This window comes from Parus major, chromosome 18 (assembly GCF_001522545.3).
Source record: "Parus major isolate Abel chromosome 18, Parus_major1.1, whole genome shotgun sequence".
Taxonomy (NCBI): Eukaryota; Metazoa; Chordata; class Aves; order Passeriformes; family Paridae; genus Parus; species Parus major.
Window position 1 is genome coordinate 10094889 of NC_031786.1, and position 22214 is coordinate 10117102.

The 22214-nt window shown below is 47.1% G+C and overlaps 1 protein-coding gene across 1 annotated transcript in view; it reads left to right on the forward strand.

The window, feature by feature from the left end:
• DNAH9 (dynein axonemal heavy chain 9) overlaps nucleotides 1-22214 on the forward strand; it is a 147403-nt gene that overhangs the window by 89914 nt on the left and 35275 nt on the right. The window contains exons 54-58 of the mRNA XM_033518809.1: nucleotides 3481-3645; nucleotides 4798-4938; nucleotides 7130-7300; nucleotides 8269-8391; nucleotides 20245-20438. Coding sequence (XP_033374700.1) covers nucleotides 3481-3645; nucleotides 4798-4938; nucleotides 7130-7300; nucleotides 8269-8391; nucleotides 20245-20438 — 794 coding nt within the window. The remainder of the gene's footprint in view (nucleotides 1-3480; nucleotides 3646-4797; nucleotides 4939-7129; nucleotides 7301-8268; nucleotides 8392-20244; nucleotides 20439-22214) is intronic.

Below are 22214 nucleotides of genomic sequence, written 5' to 3' on the forward strand. Positions count from 1 at the left end.
TGGCACTGGGAGCAAGCAGAAATCATCAGTAGCATCGTTATTATACTTATAATTTAATTATAATTATTTCTTTTTATTACTTACATAGTATAAAAATAATAAAATTTATAAATAATAATTCTAAAATTATAATTCTAAAATTCCATTATAAAATTCAGTATTAATATAGAATTATAATTATTGATTATAAATTATATATTATTGTATAATTTAATATGTCATTTATTATATGATTATTTATTTTATATAATTTTATATAATTATACGTAACTATATATATTTAATTATAGTTATTATTTTTAATTTTGTTATTAATATTGCTATTAATATTGTTGTTGTTATTATTGTTGTTGTTATACACTGAGAGGCCTGACCTGGAGGAGCTGAAGGTCAAACCTGGGAGTTTACACTGTGAGAAAGTGTTACAATCATCATTATCATAATTCATTTTTATTTTAATTTGTTTAATTTTTATTATTGCTGGGTTTTAGTTTTTATTTTGTTTTTAACAAACAGCATTTCACATGCCAGCTTGTAGACATTGCTGAGCTCCTCACAAAATCAGATTTTCCTTGTATGACAAACATTGAGGGTTTTTTTCCTCCTTCAGCCTTCTCTTTTCTTGGTATTTTGAGAAACCTTGTACTTAATTTTCAAGGTTTTTCTCAAAAAAATTCTCTTTATTTTTTCCTCCTCTTGTGCCTGAAATGTTTCTCATTACCTCCATTTTATTCTGGACTTCACAGATTTAATTTTGGAAGGAGGATTAATCTCACTTAATATTCAGCATTTATGGTAAAGGATTCTCTCTGTAAATATTGTGAGGCTTGTAATGATATTTTTCTCTTCTAGTTCTTCTTCCTACTTTGTAACAGGCCAAAATATTTTCTCTCTCTTAATTAGTATGGCTTTAATTTCAAGGTAATTTTACAAAGAAAATCCTCCCTTCTGATGACACTTTTAGCAGTGTAACAAATACGAATAATCCTAAATATTTCCTGCGAGTGGGAATAAACTCAGTGCACATGTTCAGTCAGGCCAGGCCAGCTCTGTAATGATCTTTGCATTGAAATTTCCAGTGAATCCTGCAGAGCTGGAGCTCTGGTGAGCTTTTTTTCCCCATGGAATGGGGTTTGGGAGTTACTCTGGAATAACCTGTTTCCCAGGAGCAGCACTTTTCTCTATCAGCTCCTGAGCTGTGCTGCAGAAATAAGGAATGCAAACCACAGCAGGATGAGGCTGCAGCACCCACAGCTGCTGGGGACACCCACTCTGGGCACCTGAGGGTGCTCCCAGAACCTGTGTGGGGACCACAGGCAATTTGAACAAAATCCCACCCCCTCCTCATTAATAACTCCAGGGCTCAGAGTCTGTGGTCTTGCAAAATGTCATTTTTCAGGGCAGGCTATGCTTGAATGACAGGAACACACACAATTAGCCACATTAGTTTTCTGGTTCAAGGCTTGTGAAATATTAACCACCACCAGGAGCAAGTTCCTGTGTGTAAAGGCTACAGAAAAGGCCTTTAAAACAGCCCTTTCCTGCTGAAATACCAAAGCAGACACACTCCAGTGCCTGCTCAGCCGAGCTGCTGTTAACACGGAATGAGGCTGTGCACGGAATTTCAGCCCACATAGTGGGAGATGAGTTATTAATGAGAGAATCCCTCAATCTGCTGGAAAACCTCTGACAACAGAGCAAATCCTGCAGGCTCACTTCTGCATGGTGGGATTGGGAGAGCCATAGGGTTTCACATTTCTCCTTCCTGGGCTCCTCCAGACCCTACAGGGGGACGTATTTTCCCAAAAATCTCTTTGGAGCATTAGATCCTTGGCTTGTGGCACTGAGCCTGTCATGTGCCAGTTGCCCAGGACTCATCTCAGCCCCATGTGCCCCACAGCTGCTGTTTTAGAGCTGCTGGGTTTTGCAGGGCTGTAAAACACTCTTGAATTTCTTGGTTTGTGTCACTTTAATACAACCTGAGGGTTTGAAGCAAGTATCACCCAGCAGTGTTTTCCACAGGGTGTTAGCACTGGCTTCACCAGGCTCAGACCAGCATCCCAGTCAGAGCTTTCCCACAGGGTATTTTGTGTGAGAACTCTAAAAATAGGTGTTCACAACAGGGACATATTGTGGAGTGCCACAATAAAGCCAAGAGGCAGGAGTTTTCTCTGAGCAAACACACAGAATAGGGCAGTCACATCTTAGGGGAGAAAGACTGTCCTGGAGGAGAGGTTCAGAAAGGAGCCAGATGAGAGCCTTTGTTTCCACCATGAACACTGTTAATGAGTGGTGTCATTAACATAACATTAACTGGGAGAGGCTCCTGGAGCAGGGGCTGGGCAGGGTTAAAGGAATAAAGCAGGGATTTATTAAAAGCCCTTCCAAGGATGCACCTTGGGCACTGCAAGAGCCCGGCCGTGGCTGCAGCCAGGATGGGCCCTGGCTCAGGAGTTTCCCACTTGGATCAGTTCTGCTCCATTTCCAGCTTGGGCTGAATTGTGCAATTCCAGCTGCAGGTGATGCAGTCCCATCCTCCCAGCTTGCTCTCCTCAATTCCCTGCTGGTTGCACTTTTTGGGCCTGGAGCTGCAGCGCTGTCCTTGGCTGTGGGGCTGGAGAAGGATTGTTGTGTGTGCCTGAGCTGTGAGGAGACCTTGCTGACACTTTGTGTGCAGTTCAGAGTTAGGTACCAGGGCAGAACCTGGGAAATGTCACAGCTGAAACTGAGGCATCAGTGGGACCAGTGCCTGCAGAGAATGGAGAGGGCACTTCAGAGGAATGGGAAGGATTTGCTGTGTCGTTCAGAAATCTGTCTCTGGCACAGGAGAGTTGTACTGGCCTGGATGTGCTTGCCCATCTTTGTCAGGTCCAGCTTTAGCCCAGGCAGCCACTGGTGCCAGTGGGACCTTGAGCCAGGGTACAAATGGGAGCGGGACAGGAGCAGCCGTGGCTTTGCCCTCAGTTCTGAGCCTGAGATCTCCCCATGCTCACTTTGCTGCCCCAGGGGCTTTGCTGCTGGTTTTACCATCAGGTTTGAAGCCCGTGTTCCCCACTGCTGGTGTGACTGGTGTGGGGTGGAGAGGTGAGAGCAGAGGTTCAGCAGGAGGGGTGAGGAGCAGCAGGGACTCTCCAGGCTGATTTGACCCCAAGAAATGAGGTACAAAGACACAGGATATGTGTTTGAGATGGGGATAAAGGTCTTTCTTTCCTGATTAATTTCCAGCATTTTCCTACATTTCTAGCAAAAGGGCTCAGTTCTCCTGGTGCTTTCTGTGCTGTTCCAGGTTTCTCTGAGCTTGTTGGATAAGGAGTGATCCCAGATCTCAGAACTCAGCCCATTCCCAGGAGCTGCAGAGAGCAGGAATAAACACTGGGCTATGGCAATTGTCAATGGGAAACCTGTTTCCACATGAAGGTGATTAATCCTTACTTTACCACATCCTTTATGGCTAAAAATTCCTGAATTTCTCATTTGCAGTCAGATCTCACAAAGCAGCAGAATGGATTCAAGATCACCTTGAAAACGTTAGAGGACAACTTGCTCTCTCGGCTCTCATCAGCATCTGGGAATTTCCTGGGAGACACAGCGCTGGTGGAGAACTTGGAGACCACTAAAAGGACAGCTGCAGAGATTGTGGAGAAGGTAAAAAGACAGGGATAGCCTGGGGAAAAGCATGTTTGTGGTCCTTTAAGGATTTCTGGGTGGAATGTAACCTCTGCTCTGCCCATCTCTGCTCCGTCTGCTGAGCAGGGAGTAGAAATTGGTATAAATTGTAAATGCTCTCCATTCTGGAGAGCTCCAGGCCATTTAGTTCTCTGGAGCTTTTTTTTGTATTAAATGACCTATTTAGGACCAAGAGAAAACATTTGTGCCTGATGTAAAGACATTAAAATTTACACACTGGATCAAGGCGGCTTTAAACTGTTCCAGCATAATCCTGGGTCCATCACGCTGCCTCAGTTAGGCTGGATTTTAGTACTGACCAGGGACTGGAATCTGGGGAGTTTGTGATCTTGAGTAAGTCTGAGAGAACTCAGATATTTCATAGTCTTCCACTCCTCAGAGTATAAATCAGCATTTGTGTGAGCTCTGCCACCTGCCCACCTGCCCTTGCTGGCTGCCTGGGCTAAGGGAAATGCCCAGAGGGGAACTGGGAATTGGGTTCCCATGTTCACCCTGCTCAGCTCAGGCTTGTTAATGGCCTGCACAGGAGAGGGACAATTAGCAGGAGAAACTCATTGATGAGAAAATCAATTCCAGTTAGCAAAGAGCAGGGAACCTAGGGGAAGTCTGGAGGAGACTCAGGAGAAGAGGGGATTGGGTATCTGGGTGGAAAACGCAGTTAAATGGAAGGTTCCAGAGCAGGAGGATGCTGGGGAGGGCAGCTCCAGCCTGGCAGGGGTGGTGCCATGCTGGTCACTCGTGCCCTGATGCCTTTGTGGCCCGTGTCCCCTCTCCCAGGGCTGCAGCCTGTTACCACTGAAGATGAACAGATGACACTGACACAGGTCGAGGTGTGGTGAAAAGAAGAGAAAGTTTATTTTTCCTCCCAGGATTTATAGGCTCCTGACCACAGCCAGGGATGGGATGGTCAGGATAACACTTTCTCACTGCACTGGCCATGAGAGATGTCCATCACAAGACAGAAACAGAAAGAATGTACACATATCTATGTTTACAGTTACTGTCCTGGGAAAGTCCTTAGAAAACCATGTTAGCAAGATCAGAAGCTGAGTTTTCAGGGCGACAGCAGCCCAGGGGTGCTGTGACAGGAATTCTGCTGTTTCCCTGCAGGTGCAGCAGTTCAGGGTGACAGAAGCCAGGATTAACGAGGCCAGGGAGCACTACAGACCTGCAGCCGCCCGTGCTGCCCTGCTCTACTTCACCATGAACGAGCTCCACACCATCCACCCCATGTACCAGTTCTCCCTGAAGGTACCTGCCCTCCAGGGGGGCACTGGGGGCTGCCCTCCCTCTGTGGGCTCCATAAAATGGGAATTGCAGTCACAGTGTCACAGAATCACACAAGGCTTGAGCTGGGAGGGGCTTTAAAGCCCATCCTGTGCCGCCCCTCCATGGGCAGGGACACCTTCCACTGCCCCAGGCTGCTCCAAACCCTGTCTAGAAAAAGTTACTGCTTTCATATCCTATTAAATGGAAACCTTTTCTTTTTGTCACATAACAAAGGTGTTTTGGGGGATGGAGGGTTAAATGAGCATCCTCCAGCTCCTTCCAAACAATTTCTTACCTTGCCAAGTGACCTGGAAAAAGGAATTGAGGAGAGACTACAGAATGCTGAGCCTCATCCACAAAGAAGCTTTTCCTTCTGCTATCTATGACTCGTTTGTTGAAGTAATTTTATCAGAAAAAACGTACAGAGTATCTTTTGTGCCTTTTGAAAGATCCATCCCTCACACACACATAATAGATACAGGGGTTCCTGAGGTTTCACCTTCAGTCTGTGTCTCCCAGAGTTAGTTTGTTTTATGTTTTCCAGTGAACATTAGCAACATGTATAAATACATAGAAAATTATTGGGGGAAATGTTTTTATCTAATACATTTTGATGACAGATCATAAAACATTGTGTAAAGATGCACAGGGATGATTTTAGAATACTTGCCACACAGCTGGGAGCCCATTATAAATTAGAACACAAAGATTTATGTGCTGCTCTGCAGCATGTTTTAACAGAATTTAAAGAAATGTTGAGTGGGAGAATGCATTCTGCAATTATTTAATAATGCATTTGGAATCAATGTTACTTTAATTTGTTGAGGCATCGTTTTTCCTTTGTAAAACCCTAAAACAAGGCTGCCAGCATGGTCATGCCTTGTGCAGTTGGTGCCATCAATGTGCCTGGTTATTTCCTTTAGCTGGGCCCAGCACATGGAGCCTTTGCATTGCTAAGCAGGGCTTGGGCTTTGTGCTCTTGTTAATTTTCTTTTTCCAGTTGCATTTGATAATTTGTTTGTGCTTTTAATTTGGATGACTCTGAAAGTTTTTTGTCTTTTCTCATTTAGATCAGAAATGTTGTTGCAATAATACTTAACCTCTTATGTGAGAGGGTTGTTCTTGATGCAGACACCCACCCTTGAGGGGACTTCAATGATTGCTTCAGCTCACTGCTCCCTGCCCTCCTCAGCCAGTCCTTTGCTGGGTCCAGACAGTAAAACACTCATGGGACTTTAAAAAAAAAAAACCAAATATTTTTTTTTTTTAATTCTTATTTTTATTCTTATTTATTCGGAGGAATTGCTCTTCTCTGACTTGCAATATTTGTGCAATGGGAGATGTGCTTTCCTCCTCTGCTCCTCTCTGGTAAGACCCCACCTGGAGTAGTGCCCAGCTCTGGGATGCTCAGCACAGGAAGGGTGTGGACATGATTGAGCAGGTCCAGAAGAGGCCACAGATCTGATCCAAGAGCTGGAGCCCCTCTGTGGAGCCAGGCTGGGAGAGCTGGAGAAGGGAAAATTCCAGGGAGAGCTCAGAGCCCCTTCCAGGGCCTGAAGGGGCTCCAGGAGAGCTGGAGAGGGACTGGGGACAAGGGACGGAGGGACAGGACACAGGGAATGGCTCCCACTGCCAGAGGGCAGGGTTGGATGGGATATTGGGAAGGAATTTTTGTCTGAGGGTGTGGAGGGGCTGGGATGGAATTCCCAGAGCAGCTGTGGCTGCCCTGGATCCCTGGCAGTGCCCAAGGCCAGGCTGGACATTGGGGCTGGAGCAGCCTGGGCCAGTGGGAGGTGTCCATGGCTGGGGTGGCACTGGGTGGATGGGCTTCTGTTGGGAGTTTTTTCCCATGGAAACCATTCTGGAGTCTGGTTCCTCTGGGAGCTCCACTCTGCTGGCTCCACATTTGCAGAGAACACGGCTGTGGCTGTGTCATCCCAGCTGGACACAGGAACATCTCCTGCAGCCTGGTGTGGGAGTTCCCTGTGCCCTGTCTGTGTCCCAGGGGATGTCACCACTGCCAGGCTCCGTGTCCCTGAGCAGCAGAGCCAGGGGCTGGCTGCTCTCTGGGCGTTCCCTGCCGTGCAGCACCTGAGTTGGCATCGCTGTGACACCCCAGGGGTGTGCAGAGGACACCTCCCACTGTCCCTCAGCGCTGTGTGTCCCCTGGCAGGCGTTCCACACGGTGTTCCAGAAGGCCATCGAGAGGGCAGCTGCTGCCGAGAGCCTGGCGGGGCGGGTGCTGAGCCTCACAGACAGCATCACCTTCTGCATCTTCCAGTACACGGCCCAGGGGCTCTTCGAGAGGGACAAACTGACCTTCAGCGCCCAGCTCACCTTCCAGGTACCTCATGTGCCAGGCTGCAGCACCACAGCAGCACAAACAGGGGCTGGATTTTCTTCTCTGCCTCTCTTGAATCACAGGACCATCCAGGCTGGAAAAGCCCTCGCAGACCATTGAGTCCATCCTGACCCCCCACCTCATCCCCAGCCCAGAGCTCTGAGTGCCACCTCCAGGAATTCCATGGACACCTCCAGGGATGGGCACTCCAAACCTCCCTGGGCATTTCCAAGGCCTGAGCTCCCTTTCCATGGGGAAATTCCTGCTGCTGCCCACCCTGAGCCTCCCCTGGCCCAGCCTGAGGCCTGAGCTCTCCTCCTGTCCCTGTTCCCTGGGAGCAGAGCCCGACCCCCCCGGCTGTCCCCTCCTGCCAGGGACTTGTGCAGAGCCAGAAGTTCCCCCTGAGCTCCTTTTGAGCCCCTTTCCAGCTCCCTCAGCTGCTCCTCACAGGATTTATTCCTGCCAATAACAGCCAGGGATGCTGCATTGGATTTGAATTTCGCTGACAAAGGTTATTTGAGAGAGCAATTCCTGCTTGCAGGACATGCAAAAAATGGCAAAGCAAACTGGCCTGGAAGGCCCCTTGCATTGAACCCAGCGAGGAGCTTGCTGCACAGCTGCTGTCCCATGCCCATGGTGTTTGTGTAATGTTTATTGTCCCATCTGGCTCTGCTGCCACGGCCTTCTCTCTCTCAGGGTGCTCTCCACCCACCTGGAACTCAGCCTTTGCCACGTGCTTTTCCCAACTTTTTTCCTGTCCCGTTGCCAATCTCCACACTCATTCCTGGTCCTCTTTTGGGACACTCAGAGCACCTGCCTGATGTGTCCATCACACCTCTCCAACACAGGGCATTTGGTATGTTTTAGCCACACGTTTTTCAAGCACATTGATTGAATAATTAATCTGCTGGAGTTTGTTGCTGCTCTGGATCCTGGCTGCTCCAGGATATCTTATTTGTTTGGAATTACAGATACTTCTGATGAATAAAGAAATCGACCCAGCAGAACTGGATTTCCTGCTCAGATACCCAGCACAGCCCGGAGTCACAAGCCCTGTGGAGTTCCTGTCTGATCACTCCTGGGGAGGAATCAAGGTACCAGATCCATGGGAAATCAGCTCCCCTGATCACCTCTAAAAACCCTTCAGAGGGTCCTTGTGGCATTTGGTGAACAAAATCCTGCCCATACCTGAGGGGCAGCACAACAAGGCCACAGACATGGAGAGTTCTGCAGGTCCAGATGGTTCTTCCCTCTGAGATTTAGGCTTCTCCCTGTTAAACCAGACTAATACCCTCAGGGGTTTGTGGCTGGGGTTTGTAAAGGACATGGAGATTCTCCTGTGTTTGGGAAGAAGTGGGAATGTCTGCAGGGATGTGCTGGGGTTGGAGCTGTGACAGCTGCCAGCCCTGCAGGGAAATTCTGTCATGGAAACGACAGGCCTGGCACCTGCCACATGCTTGGAATGAGAGGGAAGGAAGAGCATCCCAAAACCATGAGAATTGTCCCATACTTGCTCCTGTCAACAAATGTGCATTGTGCTGGGTTTGGGCCTGATTTAGCAGGGTGGGGTTTGCTTTCTGAAAAGGGCCCAAATATTCTCCACCTTGGGCCTGTCCATTCCCACCTTGCTGGGACTGTCTCTTGTCTGACTGTGGTGCTGATCTGTCTCTGGCACCTTTGGCAATGTAAGAATCAGTTTTATTTACAGCATGTTGCCTCTGTGGGACTTGAGGGTTAGTGCTGGTGTTGGGTTGATGGTTGGACATGGTGATCTTAGAGGCCTTTCCCAACCTTTATGATTCTGTGAGTCTCTGTTTCTCCTGTTGAGCCCAAGGATGCCTTTGCCAGCTGCCTGCAGGTGGTTGATCCTCCAAACAAACACCTGCTGGGCCTGCAGTGAGTTTTCTCTGTGAGTTCCCCCATCCTGTGCTGCCAGTCCCACTCCATGTGGCTGGGATGGCCTTTCCTGTTCCCTGTGTGATTCCCCTGGAGATGAGCCCATCCCACTCCTTTGTGGCTGAGCTGGGAGCTGTGATGCCCACAAATGCTGCTCTGCTGGGAAGGTTCCCAGGTGTGCTGCACACCTCAGGTGTCCTCAGCCTGCACCTCCAAGACATCTCCAAGAGTCCCTGCCCAACAATCTGCACTGATTTCATGAATTTCAGGACTTTCTGATAGTGAATTCTGTGTTATCAGATACCAAATCCCCTTCAGATTGTCTTTTGTGATTTGCAGTATTGATTTTACTATAAATCATATGGTTGGTGTCAACTTTTATTAGTGTTTGTGTTGATGTCTGTTGGTTTATTAGCCTTTGAGGTTTTGGCAATTCTAGTTACTTGAGGCATGGGTTTAGAAAATCATATTTTGTCACAGACTGCTATAATTAGGTTAATTAGTCATGGCTTCTACACAGCTTATTAGCAGGCTACAATCTCCTTTTCTTATATCAAGAAGATTAAATACTATAATAAATTGTTTCTTCAACAAAGCTTGAGCAACGTGCATTTCAGATTTATATTTCAAATTCAAAGTGAAATTTAGCATTCTGCTGATTTTTCACAGAACCACTGCAAATGTTCCAGCCCAAAGGGCTCCTTTTGCCAGGGGGTTCTGGCCAAGATAGTGCCAAAAGAAATCAATATTGATATTTGTGGCCCATTCTGAGCCTCCCACTCTGGGCACATCAACTTCCAAGGAAACCTCATTAAATGTTGAGGGCTCTGGGCATGCAAATGGCCTTGTGTGACTGGACTTATTATTTATTATTGGGGGTTGATTAATAATATATAGAGGCCAATAATCCTTTGCAGTTGTGTGGCTGTTTGCAGCTCGTGGTGCTGGAACATCTCATTTAGGAAACACTCATTTATGATTTAGCTTTCCAGCTTCTTTCAAGTTCAGCACAAAGTTTCACAGAGCCTTTTGCTGTAACCTGTGTGCCAGGAAAGGTTGGTATTCACCCCTGGATGAAGAAAGCCATGGCCCTGGCCAGAAGGATGTGGTTTGCAGGGAAAGGCTTTTATTGTATCTGCTGATAGACCTAGGAAAAATAGGCACATTTCAGGCTCTTTAAAGCTGAAACAAGAATTGAATTGAAGCTAAAGCTGAGAAAAGCTGCTCTGAGCTTGGCTTGATTCTGTTCATCAGTCGGATGTGTGGGAGGGAACGGTACCTGTGGAGCCCCTGTGGAGGAGCTTTGCTTGGCCCTGGAGCAGGGGAGATGTTAGCAAAGGGCACAGCCACTGCCTCAGTGCCAATGAGAGCTGGAAGGGGACAGAATTTCGTCATCTAATTAAAGTTGTGCCTTTGCTGAGTCCCTGCCTTTGGTGCTCAGTGGAGTGTTTGGTGCTCAGTGGTCATTTCAGTCCTAAGGCCTCTCATTTGCAGGGGCTTAGCAGTGATCCCTCGAGAAGGAAAAACTGTTCTTTTGCTGCTATAATGAGGTTTTCTGTCTCTTTTCAATTTCCTTTATTGCAGCCTGTTGTGCTGTTCTCCCCCTCTGTCTTCCCAGCGTCTGCCTTGAAAGTTTTTATTTCTGTTGGAACTTCTAAAACATTTTCTGTGTCCATGCACAGCTGGCCATCTGTCCTGGCTGGGCTGGTGGTTTCCTCACCAGTAAATGTGTGACACCTTGGAGCACAGTGTGACCACCCTGAGCCTCCCCTGGGCTCTTCTGCAGCTTCACCATCACTGCTGGAGCCACTGTGCCCTCCTGCTCCTCCCTGCCAGCTCCACCAAAACCCACAGCTCAGGGTTGTTCTGCACCCCTGGGACCCCAGTCATGCCAAGTTCTCCCAACTCCAGCTCCTCCATGTGGTGCCTGGCTCCCCGTGGGGCACGTGGCTGTTCCCAGGCTGGATTCCTGGCTGGGATGTGCATTTCCCTGATTTCCTTTGTGATGTTTCCTGCAGTGCCTCTTCAGTGCCCAATGCAGATGTGGCCCACGGGATAAGCACAGCCAGTTAATGCACAGCAGGAGTACACCTGGCCAGCTTGGATTACTTCTTATCCCAATCATTTCCCTCATCTTTTTCTGAAGAGGAGGAATTTTCATTATGTAGATATGAAAACGCCACTGAAAGGGCATTGTTTAATAAATGCAATGTGGAATAATGAGCTCTAAATACTGAATTCAGCTTTCGAGGAGGAGAACAGCCCTAGACAAAGTCGTATATTAACTCCATATTTATAATTTTGCAGAATGCAGATGATAAGATTGCGTATGTGGCTTAGGAGATAAAATACCAAATCGTGTTTTGCATTTAAGAAAACAGCAATTTTTTTTTTATTTTTTATTTTTTGGACAAAAGAACAAAAATCTCTCTTCCAACTTTCACTCCTTGCACTTTTTAGATGAGGAAAGTTTTCATTCTTCTCCAAGATTGATTGTGACACAATCTGCTGCATACATTGTGCTTTCTGTGCATATGCAATGTCCTTTGATCAGGCTGGTCAGACAGGAAAGGCTCACAGCTCACAGCTTCCCTTCTACATTCAGAATTATTATTATGCCAGAAAATCATAGTCTTAATTAAATATCTTCCATTAACTCAGTTCTTCAGATGTACAGCCTTTTAGAGCATCTTTGATAGAAAACATTGATTGTGACACTTCAATGGGCATTTATCTGCTCTCATCTAGAAGTTTCCTAAGGACATTCTTCTGTCCTCTGTATCAAGTCTCAGAGAAATATTCCCAATGTCTCACAGAAATGCTACTTGAGAAGGTTTTGCCTTTTTTTTCCCCCCTTTTTCTTTTCTAACCTGCTGGCTAACGATCTGATGCTTATCTGAAATACGGCAGAGATTGTGATCGCATCAAATATTTAAGGACGCACTTTGTCAGTTTGATTGGAGAGTGGAAATTGAGTTTTTCTGGATGCTCTACAGCCTCTGTCTTTCCCTCTCAGTCCACCCTGACACAAAGCCTGCTGTCAGCTGAGCATCTGGAATGTAAAAGCCTCTTCACCCTCTAAATGGAAGGAAAGGGAAGCAATGGCTTATCCTGCCCTTGGGTCACACCAACCCCAGGCTGGGGCAGAGGGGCTGGAGAACTGGGAAAGGCCCTGGGGGTGCTGGAGGCAGGGGCTGTGCATGAATCCAGGTGTGCCCAGGTGGGCAAGAGGCCAGTGGCACCTGGGCTGTGGCAGCAGGGCCAGGGCAGTGCCCATCCCATGTGCTGGGGACAGCTCTGGGACACTCAGGGCAGGAAGGACATGGAGGGACTGGAGCCTGAGTCCAGAGAAGGAACTGGGGAAGGGACTGGAGAAGCTGAGGGAGCTGGGAAGGGGCTCAGCCTGGAGAAAAGGAGGCTCAGGGGGAACTTCTGGCTCTGCACAGCTCCCTGCCAGGAGGGAACAGCCGGGGGGGGTCGGGATCTGCTGCCAGGGAACAGGGACAGGAGGAGAGGGAGTGGCCATGTGGATGTGGCATTTGAGGACCTGGTGATTTTAGAGGTCCTTTTTAACTTAAACAATTCTCTGATTCAGTGACCAAGGACCTGTTGGAGCTCCTCACCATGTGCCAGAGCCCTCTCCCTGTTTCCTCTCCCTGGCTGTGTGGTTCACACGAGGAGCTGTGGAGATTGCAGACCCAGTGCTCAGTATGACTTTGACTGGCAGTGACCTCTGGAACCCTGGGGGTAATAACAGAGCTTCCCCTGGCTTGGGGGAGATGAGATGGCCTTTTGTGGAGGCTCTCATGGTCTGTGTGAGCATCAGTGGACCCCAGTACCCCAACATCAGCCCTGGGGCACTCTGTGTCCTTCACTCAGAGCTGGCCAAGCCTCTGCTGCAGCCTGGGGAGATCTTTGAGAGTTTCATTCCAAGGTGTGGAGCTTGTGGGGACAGGACAGAGGGGAGTGGTAAGAAGGGTCAGACACCTGAAAACAAAATGTGAGAAGAGACTGAGGAGAGGGAAAGGGGAAAAGTCATGCCTGAGGACCTCAAAACTGAGAGGCCAGGAGGGTCTGATCTCTAAGAGTGTCCTCTGGAAGGGAAGAAGCAGCTGGCTCCCTGTGTCTGTAAAGAGAAGAAATGTGCAGGAAATATTCCTGGCAGGCAGTGGAAAGTCTCTGTGACTCAGGGCAGGGCTGGCACTGAGTGCTGCAGCTTCATCCCCGAGGTTCTTGGAGCCAGGCTGTGACCATGGCTGGGGAGCAGCTCGGGGTGGAGCCCCAGCTCTGTGAGGAGCAGCTCTGCAGCTCATTCTCTCTCCTGCCTGTTCTTGAGGCCAGTCCTGCTCTGGTGCCACCATGAAACCACAGGTGAGACCATCAGGTGAAGAGCTGGGAGAAGTCTCCTCAGGGGACCAGTCCACAAGTCTGTGCCCATTTATCAGGACAGAACCATGGACCCTGAGACCTTTCCAGCAGGAACAGCTGCTCCAGCTGAATTCTTGCAGACAATGGGACGTATTTTTCAGTTTTGCTGTGTGTTGGCCCATCTGGGATTTATAACAACCAAATCCAGGGAAGTTTTCAGAAATACACAAGTACCACCTTTCAGCTGCCCTCAGGGGACCCCTGCCCAGCTTCTGGGTCTGGCTGTGTGTCCCTGATTTCTGAGAGGCCTCCAGGAGTGGAGAGGAAAGATGGAAAGCATGGCTTGGGAGAACAGCCTGACTTTGCAAGGCCCGTTCTCAAACCCACTTGAACAACCTTTTTAGAAATACAGAGAAAATGTCAACATGAACCCATCTGGGAGACATCTTAAGCAAAATGAAGAAAACACGGTGGGTGGTTGCAAGCAATGAGAATACAAAGATTGTGACTAAGTCTCAATTCTCTTATTGACCTTTCCCATTAAGTGGAGCTGGCTCTAGGAACACACTGGGAGGAAGGAGAGGAGTGCTGAAGCCATTGTTCCCTAATTTATGATATTTCACTGGAAATTTTCTGAGGAAAAGTGGTGAGATCCAACCCATCACTCATCAGACTGCTTGTGGTGTCCACCCTGCATGCTGTGATGCCCTGGGACCCTGCAGATAAACAGGGTGGGTTTGCACAGGGATGTGCTGAGGCTCACCTTCTGTCCCCATTCAAATGTAGGAAAAGCAAGTTTGAAGGGAGACAGGGGCATAACAGTGCCTTGAGCTTGTCAATCAGCTCTTGTGAAAGAAACAGGGAGGGTTAAAATAACATTTTTGTGTTGAAAAGTGATTGAAGCTTGGCAAACCCCATCAAATCTTTATTTTCACCTTTGGTAGAGATTTCTCTTATGAGTTAAATTATTCAGGTAGGGCGGCTAAACAGAAAATAACACCTTCAGTGTATGAATAATACAACCCAAAACCTAGGATGGGAGAGATTGTAAATAATCCATCATCTGCTACATTAATTCCTCTAGTTAACAGTAGTATTTAAATGGAGCAATTCATCTGCCTATACGTCTTTTGCCTGAATGATCCAATCTATCAATTGAAGCCAGGTGCGGGTCTGGCTTTGCCATTCTTCCAGGAGCTGTCATTTTCCAGCTGTGAGGATGCTGGTTTTCCTAAAGACTCCTGGGCCAGCTGCAGAAAATGAAAGAAAGGAATTATGAATGTTTGCTGAAACTTATATAAGCAGTGCCCATGGACAGTGTAAGACCTTTAGAAAGTGCCTGGGACATCACAGAATTGTGGAGTCCTTAAGGTTGGAAAAGATCTTCAAGGTCCTCGAGTCCAGCCTTCTCCTGAATCCCACCATGGTCCCCAAACCCCTCCACAAAACTCACCCAGGAGCCCCTCCAAACCCCTCATGCCCATGGACAGACACCGAGGACCTCTGTGGATCTCTGCTTAAAAACTGTGTAACTCAATTCATAAATTCCACAGCTCCTCAATTCTGCAAGTGAAATCGTGACTAATCATCAGGATTTAATCATCTCACAGATTATTACAACTGGGAGAATATTAAATATCATTTTTTTCCAGTGTTGTCAGGTTGTGTGATTTTTATAGAGAGATGTTTGATGTTCAGTGTGTTCCCTACAGAATGGAATTTTTTTAAACAGAGGCACAAGTTGGTTTTCTTTTTAAAGAAAAGCAAGATATATAACTAAAAACTGAAAGTAAAAACCAGTTTTTTTACTGAAACATCAAAAGATAATGATAGCTTTTATAAAAACCCTCAAATTCCTTAATTTTGATTTCCTTCTGTCTTTTAAAATGCAGTCTGGTGGGGAGGTGGGTAACTGGGTTTTAGGAGTGTTCTTCCAGCTCTGCCTTTACTGTCTCTCTTTTATTTCCACCCTGTTTGTGTCAGTACAGGGCACAGCAATGGGGTGATTTTGTCCTGCCTCACCCCAGAGCTGTTCTCTAGCCAGGTGACTCTGAGGAGGGGTGTTTTAAATTATGGAAATATTTTAAAATGAAAATAGTCTCTTTTTTTTTTTTTTAAAGGAAAAGGATAATTCCTTTCAGAACTGAGGGGAAGAAAACCTGGTCCTCATATATGTGCTGGGGAATTTTAAGGGTTTTATAACATCTTATGAAGCAGCACCTAAACTTGAGGCCAGTTTGAGCAGATGGTTTCCTTAGAACTGTTGCTTTTAGTGATCAGAGAAAGTGTTTCCTCTAATAAATATCCAAAACCTGTGCTGTGTCTGGCACCAGGAGATAACTGGTGTTGTCAGCAGTGACAGCAGCCCTTTGGAGCTGTTCTCCTTTCCAAAGACTCCTCTGGATTCTGAGGGTTTCCTCTCCTCTGTGGGTGTCCTCACAAACACCCCCCATTCTCTCGGAGCCTTGGTGTGTGTGGAGATCACTCCCAGGCTCTGTGGTGGCATCCAGGATTCCTGTCCTACACCCAGTGCCTGATCCTGCAGCTGTGGGGAAAGGGATCTGCATCTGGGAACGTGTGAACCACGCAGTGCTGCTGCTGCTGGCTGACGAGAGGAGCTGTCACAGAAACCTGAAGTGATAAAGCAGCTTGTCTGTGACTCAGTGAATGAAAAACCACTTTCTCTGAGAAGATGGTGGATCCTCTCCCTGGCATGGTGTGAAGAGCCCTGTTTTGCTGAAAAAGTCTCATTTTGAGATAGAAACTGAAGCCCCTCCTGTTTGCAGCCACCAGAGGTGATCACAGTGTGGGCTGCAAAGACAACAACTCAAGTCCTCCAGCCCTCATTTTCTATTTTGACCAATATTTTTTGTCTCTCTCAATTTCCATGACAACTCTAAGTGACAAAAATACTTTTCATTATGTGGACAAAAATAGACACCCTGCACAGGTTGATGTGCAGTTCCCATCTGCTGCCCCAATGTGCCACCCCTGCCTGGGCACAGGGATCTGTTAGTGCTGGCCTGAGTTTCTTGGAAAAATTCACAACAGGGGAATTGAAAAGCAATTAATATTCATTGAAAGATTACTGATTGAGAGAGCTTTCACTCCACTGGCTTTTAAACAGAAGCATCTCCCATTAATGCCATCACTCCTAATAAATGCCGTTTACATTGTTGACTAATGTAAATTTTAGTGTTAATTTATATAATACAGAGTTTTTATTTGCAATTAGAGCTTTCATGATTCGACAGTATGTTGATCAGGGAGAGAGAGACCATCACTCCTGATTACATGTCTGTCATTTACTCAGAAAAAAGCAATTTTTCAGAGTCTCCCTTGTTAACAAAAGCCAAGAGACTTCTCGAAGCAGCAGCAGCCAAAGTTCTGAAGTGATATTTTAAGTAAATCACGTCAGAAGTCAACAGTGAGAAGATGTTTTATATAAGCACTTGCACTGAGAATTCCCTGAATTCAACATTTGCCATTGTATCATGCTCAGCCACGAGAGATGCACTGAATCCATTTATTGCTGCAAGAACCAGGGCTTGGCAGGTCAGAACTTGTGGCATCATTCCTGGGAATTTCAGTTTCTCTGGTGCTCTGGTTTCTCACAGAAATCAGGATACGGCGCTGAATTTGGAGCAAGTCCTTCTGTCACTGACATTTCTCCCTGTTAGTGCAAATCCACAATTGGAAACAACAGCTGTTGAATCATTCCTTTGCTCACAGTCTCCATGGAATTCTCTGGATTCCTGGGAATTTGGCATTGGATGTTCAGTGGAGAGCTGAGCCCCTCTGTGCTGTGGGCTCTCTGAGCAAGCACTCTGCTCTTCCCCGTGCCTTGGCAGGAGGTGTTGATGGAACAACACCACCTTTGGGCAAGGCTGGGACTGTTGCAGAGGAATTTGTGGTGGTACCTGCAAGTTCTCCTCTGCCCAGAGCTCTGGTTCTGGCCCTTGAGCACACAGCCTGGAGGGAAGGTGGGGGATTGCCCAGCCAGGAGAGGACAGAGCCATCTTCTCCACCTTGGCAGTGTGTAATGAGGAACCACCAGCTTGGGAGGCTCTGCTGGAACACATTTCTTTAAAAATCATCTCTTTTAGTGTAAGGACAGCACAGCCCTACAGCAGGGCCCCCAGAGGGGCTGAGAGCTCACCTTGGAGGGCAGCGTTTGGGTGGGCAGAGCCATGGCCAGCCTGAACTGGAGCCTGGCCTGATCCCCCTCAGAGGGTTTGTGCAAGCATTGCTTCAGTGAAGCTGTGAGTGGATACACAGCAAAGGTCCTGGGTCATGGCACACTCTGGAAACAGCTCCACAACCTCCTTCCCTCTGCCATCCACAGGCATTCGACCTGGGACAGGCTGCCCAGAGAGGCTGTGGCTGCCCCTGGATCCCTGCAAGTGTCAAAAGTCAGGCTGGACAGGGCTTGCAGCAACCAGGGATAGAGGAAGGTGTCTCTGTCCATGGCAGGGATTTGAAATGAGATGATCTTTCAGATCCCTTGCAATCCAAACCATTCTGTGATCTTGTAATTCCCTCTGCTAAAAAAGTGAAGACATTTGTTATCAGAAGCTCCCTTTTCTGACGTCTTCCTCCCCTCTCTTCACTCTCTGGGACTAAATTCAGTCTGTTAGGAAGACCAAAGTTTCACACTGCCTTTGTCTTCTCACTGGGAAGCCTTCCAGAGGGAAAGTGAGGTTTTTAAAGCAGTTTCATCCTCAGTGTCTTCTGCCTTGTTTGCAACAGCAGCGTATCCCAGGCAATCCCTCACACCTCCGCCAGGCCCTGCTGTGCCTTCCCAAGCCCGGTGCAAGGGTGGATCTTCCCAGTTCTTCTGAACAAGGTGTGGAAACAGCATTTTCCAAAGGGCTGGCTCAGGTGCTTCCCACAGCAAGGCTGTGTGGGGTGGGAGCAGGAGCACTGGTGTGGGGAGCACTCTGCTCATCAAGAAGCTTCTGCTTGGCTCTCCCTTCTCCTTCTGCAGAAAACAGCTCATTCACTGTCTGTTATCCTTCACTTGTCTTTTCCATTTCATGTTCAGCTGCTCACAGCTCCACATTATGCAAAATGAAGATGTTTGTTTCTGAGAATTTTACTCCAATCCAGAAGAACCTTATGAGCTCTGCAATGTGTTCTGCTTCCACTTGTCTGAAAGAGAATTTGGATTCTTCACTTGTCTCCATAACATTTATAGTTGCCACTTTCCAGCGACAAAATCCAACTACATTTTCATTGTAATTTTAATTTATTTAATGCCTTGCTGGGCTGGTTTTTTGGGGCATTCTTCAGCTGCTTGTTCCTGCTACAGACTCGTAGCACCAAGAAGTTCATGTGCTTTTGGCAAGTAGAAGCCAAATAATTTTGGTTTTTTTCCTGATTCTGGGTGGGCTGAATGCTTGAACAGAGACAGCACCACATCTTTACATTTTTCCTGTGCTTGTGGAGGTTCCTGCTCTATGGTCACCATGAAATGAATGGGAAGGATCAGTGTAGTGGTGTCACAGAGGGATGTGAATAGGGGAACAGGCACAGAAAACCAACTCTGTATGACCCAGCCCACGATAAGGGGGTTGGAACAAGGAGATCCTCAAGCTCCCTTCCAACCCAAACCATCCTGTGCTTCTGTTGGAATTAATATTCCAACTGTGAAACCCCTGTAAAAAAAGCACTTGGTCAGCATGACATGTCTGAGGGTTTGTTCAGCACATTTTTTCAGCAGATGCTCTGGGTTTTGCTGCACAATTTTCCCTTTGTCTGTGGAATCAGTAAAGAGACCATGCAGCTCATGGGAATACCAGCAACGTACTCTCCTATCAGACATGGGCTCCAAACTTCCAGCTCTCATCCAAAACAGTAACTTCTGGGATAACTGGCAGTAGGAAGTTCTTGTCACCTGAGATTTTTCCAAACAGGAGAGGAGAATTTTTCCATTTTTGGGGAATGAACAGGGCGTGCTGGTTGATGCCAAAATGTTTCAATCTCTCCTGGACTGTCCCTTCCAAGGAGAATGGACAAAATCTGGTCCTGATGGGTTTCCAGCTCCCTGGTGGAACAAATCAAGAGGAGTCAGTAGAGTCAGAAAAATGGTTCAGTGTTGTGGCCTGAGACCAACCAGCGCTGCTTCAGCCTGGAGCACACAACAAAATCCTGAGGCAGACGACAGAGACAGGTCTTTGTCTGGTGCTCCAGGAAACGTTTATTTACTGGAGAAGGTCCAGGGACAAGATGAAACAGGGGGGAGGGTCCAGGGTTATATCTGGGTAAGAGGGGGCGGATCAGAGGGTCAGGGTCCAATGGGAACAGGAGATAAAGATGCAGAGGCGGGGTTAGGGACAGGAACAACCAATGGGAAAACAGGGGAGGAGGACTGCTCCAAACTAGGGCCAATGGGGATGGAGGGAAGGGAGAACATTCTAGAGAAGTTACAAATAAGGTGAACAGGGGCTGAGCTGGGGGACATAAACACAGCAAACCAACAGGGGAGCAAACTTAACAATCCATTATGATAGAACTGTGCAGATCTGTGGGAGAGAGGCCTTCTCTCACCACAACCTCAGGAGTGTTATTTGTTGTTTCCTTTCCAAGACTGGGATTTGGGGATTTTTGTCATAGGCCCCTAGGCCTCCACAGTTCAGAGGCACATAGGATTGTTCTTCCTGACTTTCCTTTAATTTTTCCAGGCTCTTTCATCCATGGAGGAATTCAGAAACCTGGATCGGGATATTGAGGGGTCAGCAAAACGATGGAAGAAGTTTGTTGAGTCTGAGTGTCCTGAGAAGGAGAGGTTCCCCCAGGACTGGAAGAACAAGTCAGCCCTGCAGCGCCTGTGCATCATGAGAGCCCTGCGGCCCAACCGCGTCTCCTGCGCCGTCAGGTGGGGCCCAGGGGCAGCTCTGGGGCTGGGCTGTGTGGGGAGAAGGAGGAATTCAGGAATGTGCCTGGATTTGTGAATGGCAGGACATCTCTAGGATGTGAGTTCTGCAGTGTGGTTTCCTGTCAAGAGGTCTTGGATGAACTGTGAGGATGAGGAGGGCTGGCACAGGGTGCCCAGAGCAGCTGGGGCTGCCCCTGGATCCCTGGCAGTGCCCAAGGCCAGGCTGGACAGGGCTGGGAGCTCCTGGGCCAGAGGAAGGTGTCTCTGCCCAAAACAAGGAGTTGGGATTGGATGATGTTTAAGGTCCCTTCCAGCCCAAACCACTGCGAGATTCATTGGTCTCTGAACTCTGCAAGGCAATCAACACATTGGATTTAAGTGGAATATTTTGCTTAGTGGGATCAAAGGTCACTGTCACCAGCAGGGATGGAGCAGTGCAGCCAGCACTGGGTGAGGAGCAGGTCTGCCAAGTCAGAAGTGAGCATCACCATACAGGTGTTACACACCTGCTGCACCCCGAGTTCAGTAATATCCATTTGAGTTACTAGATCAGTTTTGGCTTCTTCTTAGACACCAGAATAAAGAGTAGAAGTAAAGAAAAGTCTTATAGAGTTTTCTTTTCTTTTTCTTTTTTTTTTTTTTTTCTGTAAAATGCAAAATTTATGTGCATTTGAAAGGTTTTGAAAGTTGTAGCAGTAAATTATGTAGTGAAGGTAACTGTGCAAGGATAAACTTCCTGAAGTTATGCAAAAGCAACCTCCTTGTTCCAGGACAAACTAAAGGTCTTTCACTCCATGAGGACTTGGTTTTCCCTTCTCTGGCCAGTGTTTTGACATTTCTGTGATGTCTCTCATGCTCCTGTTTCTCCAGTAGTTTACATTCCTGCACCACCTGACGTGCACACAGCAGGGTGTTCTACTCAGTGTTTGAACTACATCTGTTTGTGCTTCAAGGTTCACAGAAAAACACAGACAAGACTGAGTGAAGTCTTCCCGTGGTCACTGTTATTATTATTTTATTAGAATAAATACTAATATTTATCGCAGTATTAATACTAATCCATCTGGTTTTAATTTCTTACTCTTATGGCTGGATTCTCCATGTGTCTCTCAGCTGAAAATATTGGTTTTCCTGTTGTTGTTTAGCTTGGGTAAAATAAGCTCTTGAAATTTTAGGTGGGTATTTCATTTAAGCAACTATAATTCATTTCTTACTCACATGGTTCAGAAATAACTGGAACATCAAATTTCAGCACCTTTCCTGTCTCTCTTTTATGATAAATGGAATCCAAGTTCAAAAGCATGGCTGGATATTTTTAGGATGTGGGCACATCAAGCTTTTCTGTTTGCACAGGAGTATTTAAATGGGGTTTTGTATTGTATTGTTTTGTTTCTCATGTTAAAGTGCAAACAGTAACAGTTCACTGAGCCTCCCCCAGGACTTTGGGGACTCTTACTGAAATACAACCAAGTTATCAATATCTCAGTGTGCCAACATTAAACAGCTCCTGGTGATCATGGACATCATTCCAAACCTTCCCATCTCTCTGGGGGCCCTGACCAGTCCATGGGTGCATTTTAGGAGTAATATTCCAGCCCAGCCACAGGTGGCCAGGGGGATTTTAGATGCCCTGGAAAATCCCAACCTCATTTCCAGCTGCTGTTCAGAAAGCTGTAAGGCCCTTTTTGTCCCACCTCACGTGCACCTTCTCCTTGATGATGGTGTAGGATTTCTTTGGGATTTAAGATGATTCAACCTTGTACAGGCCCTGGGAAG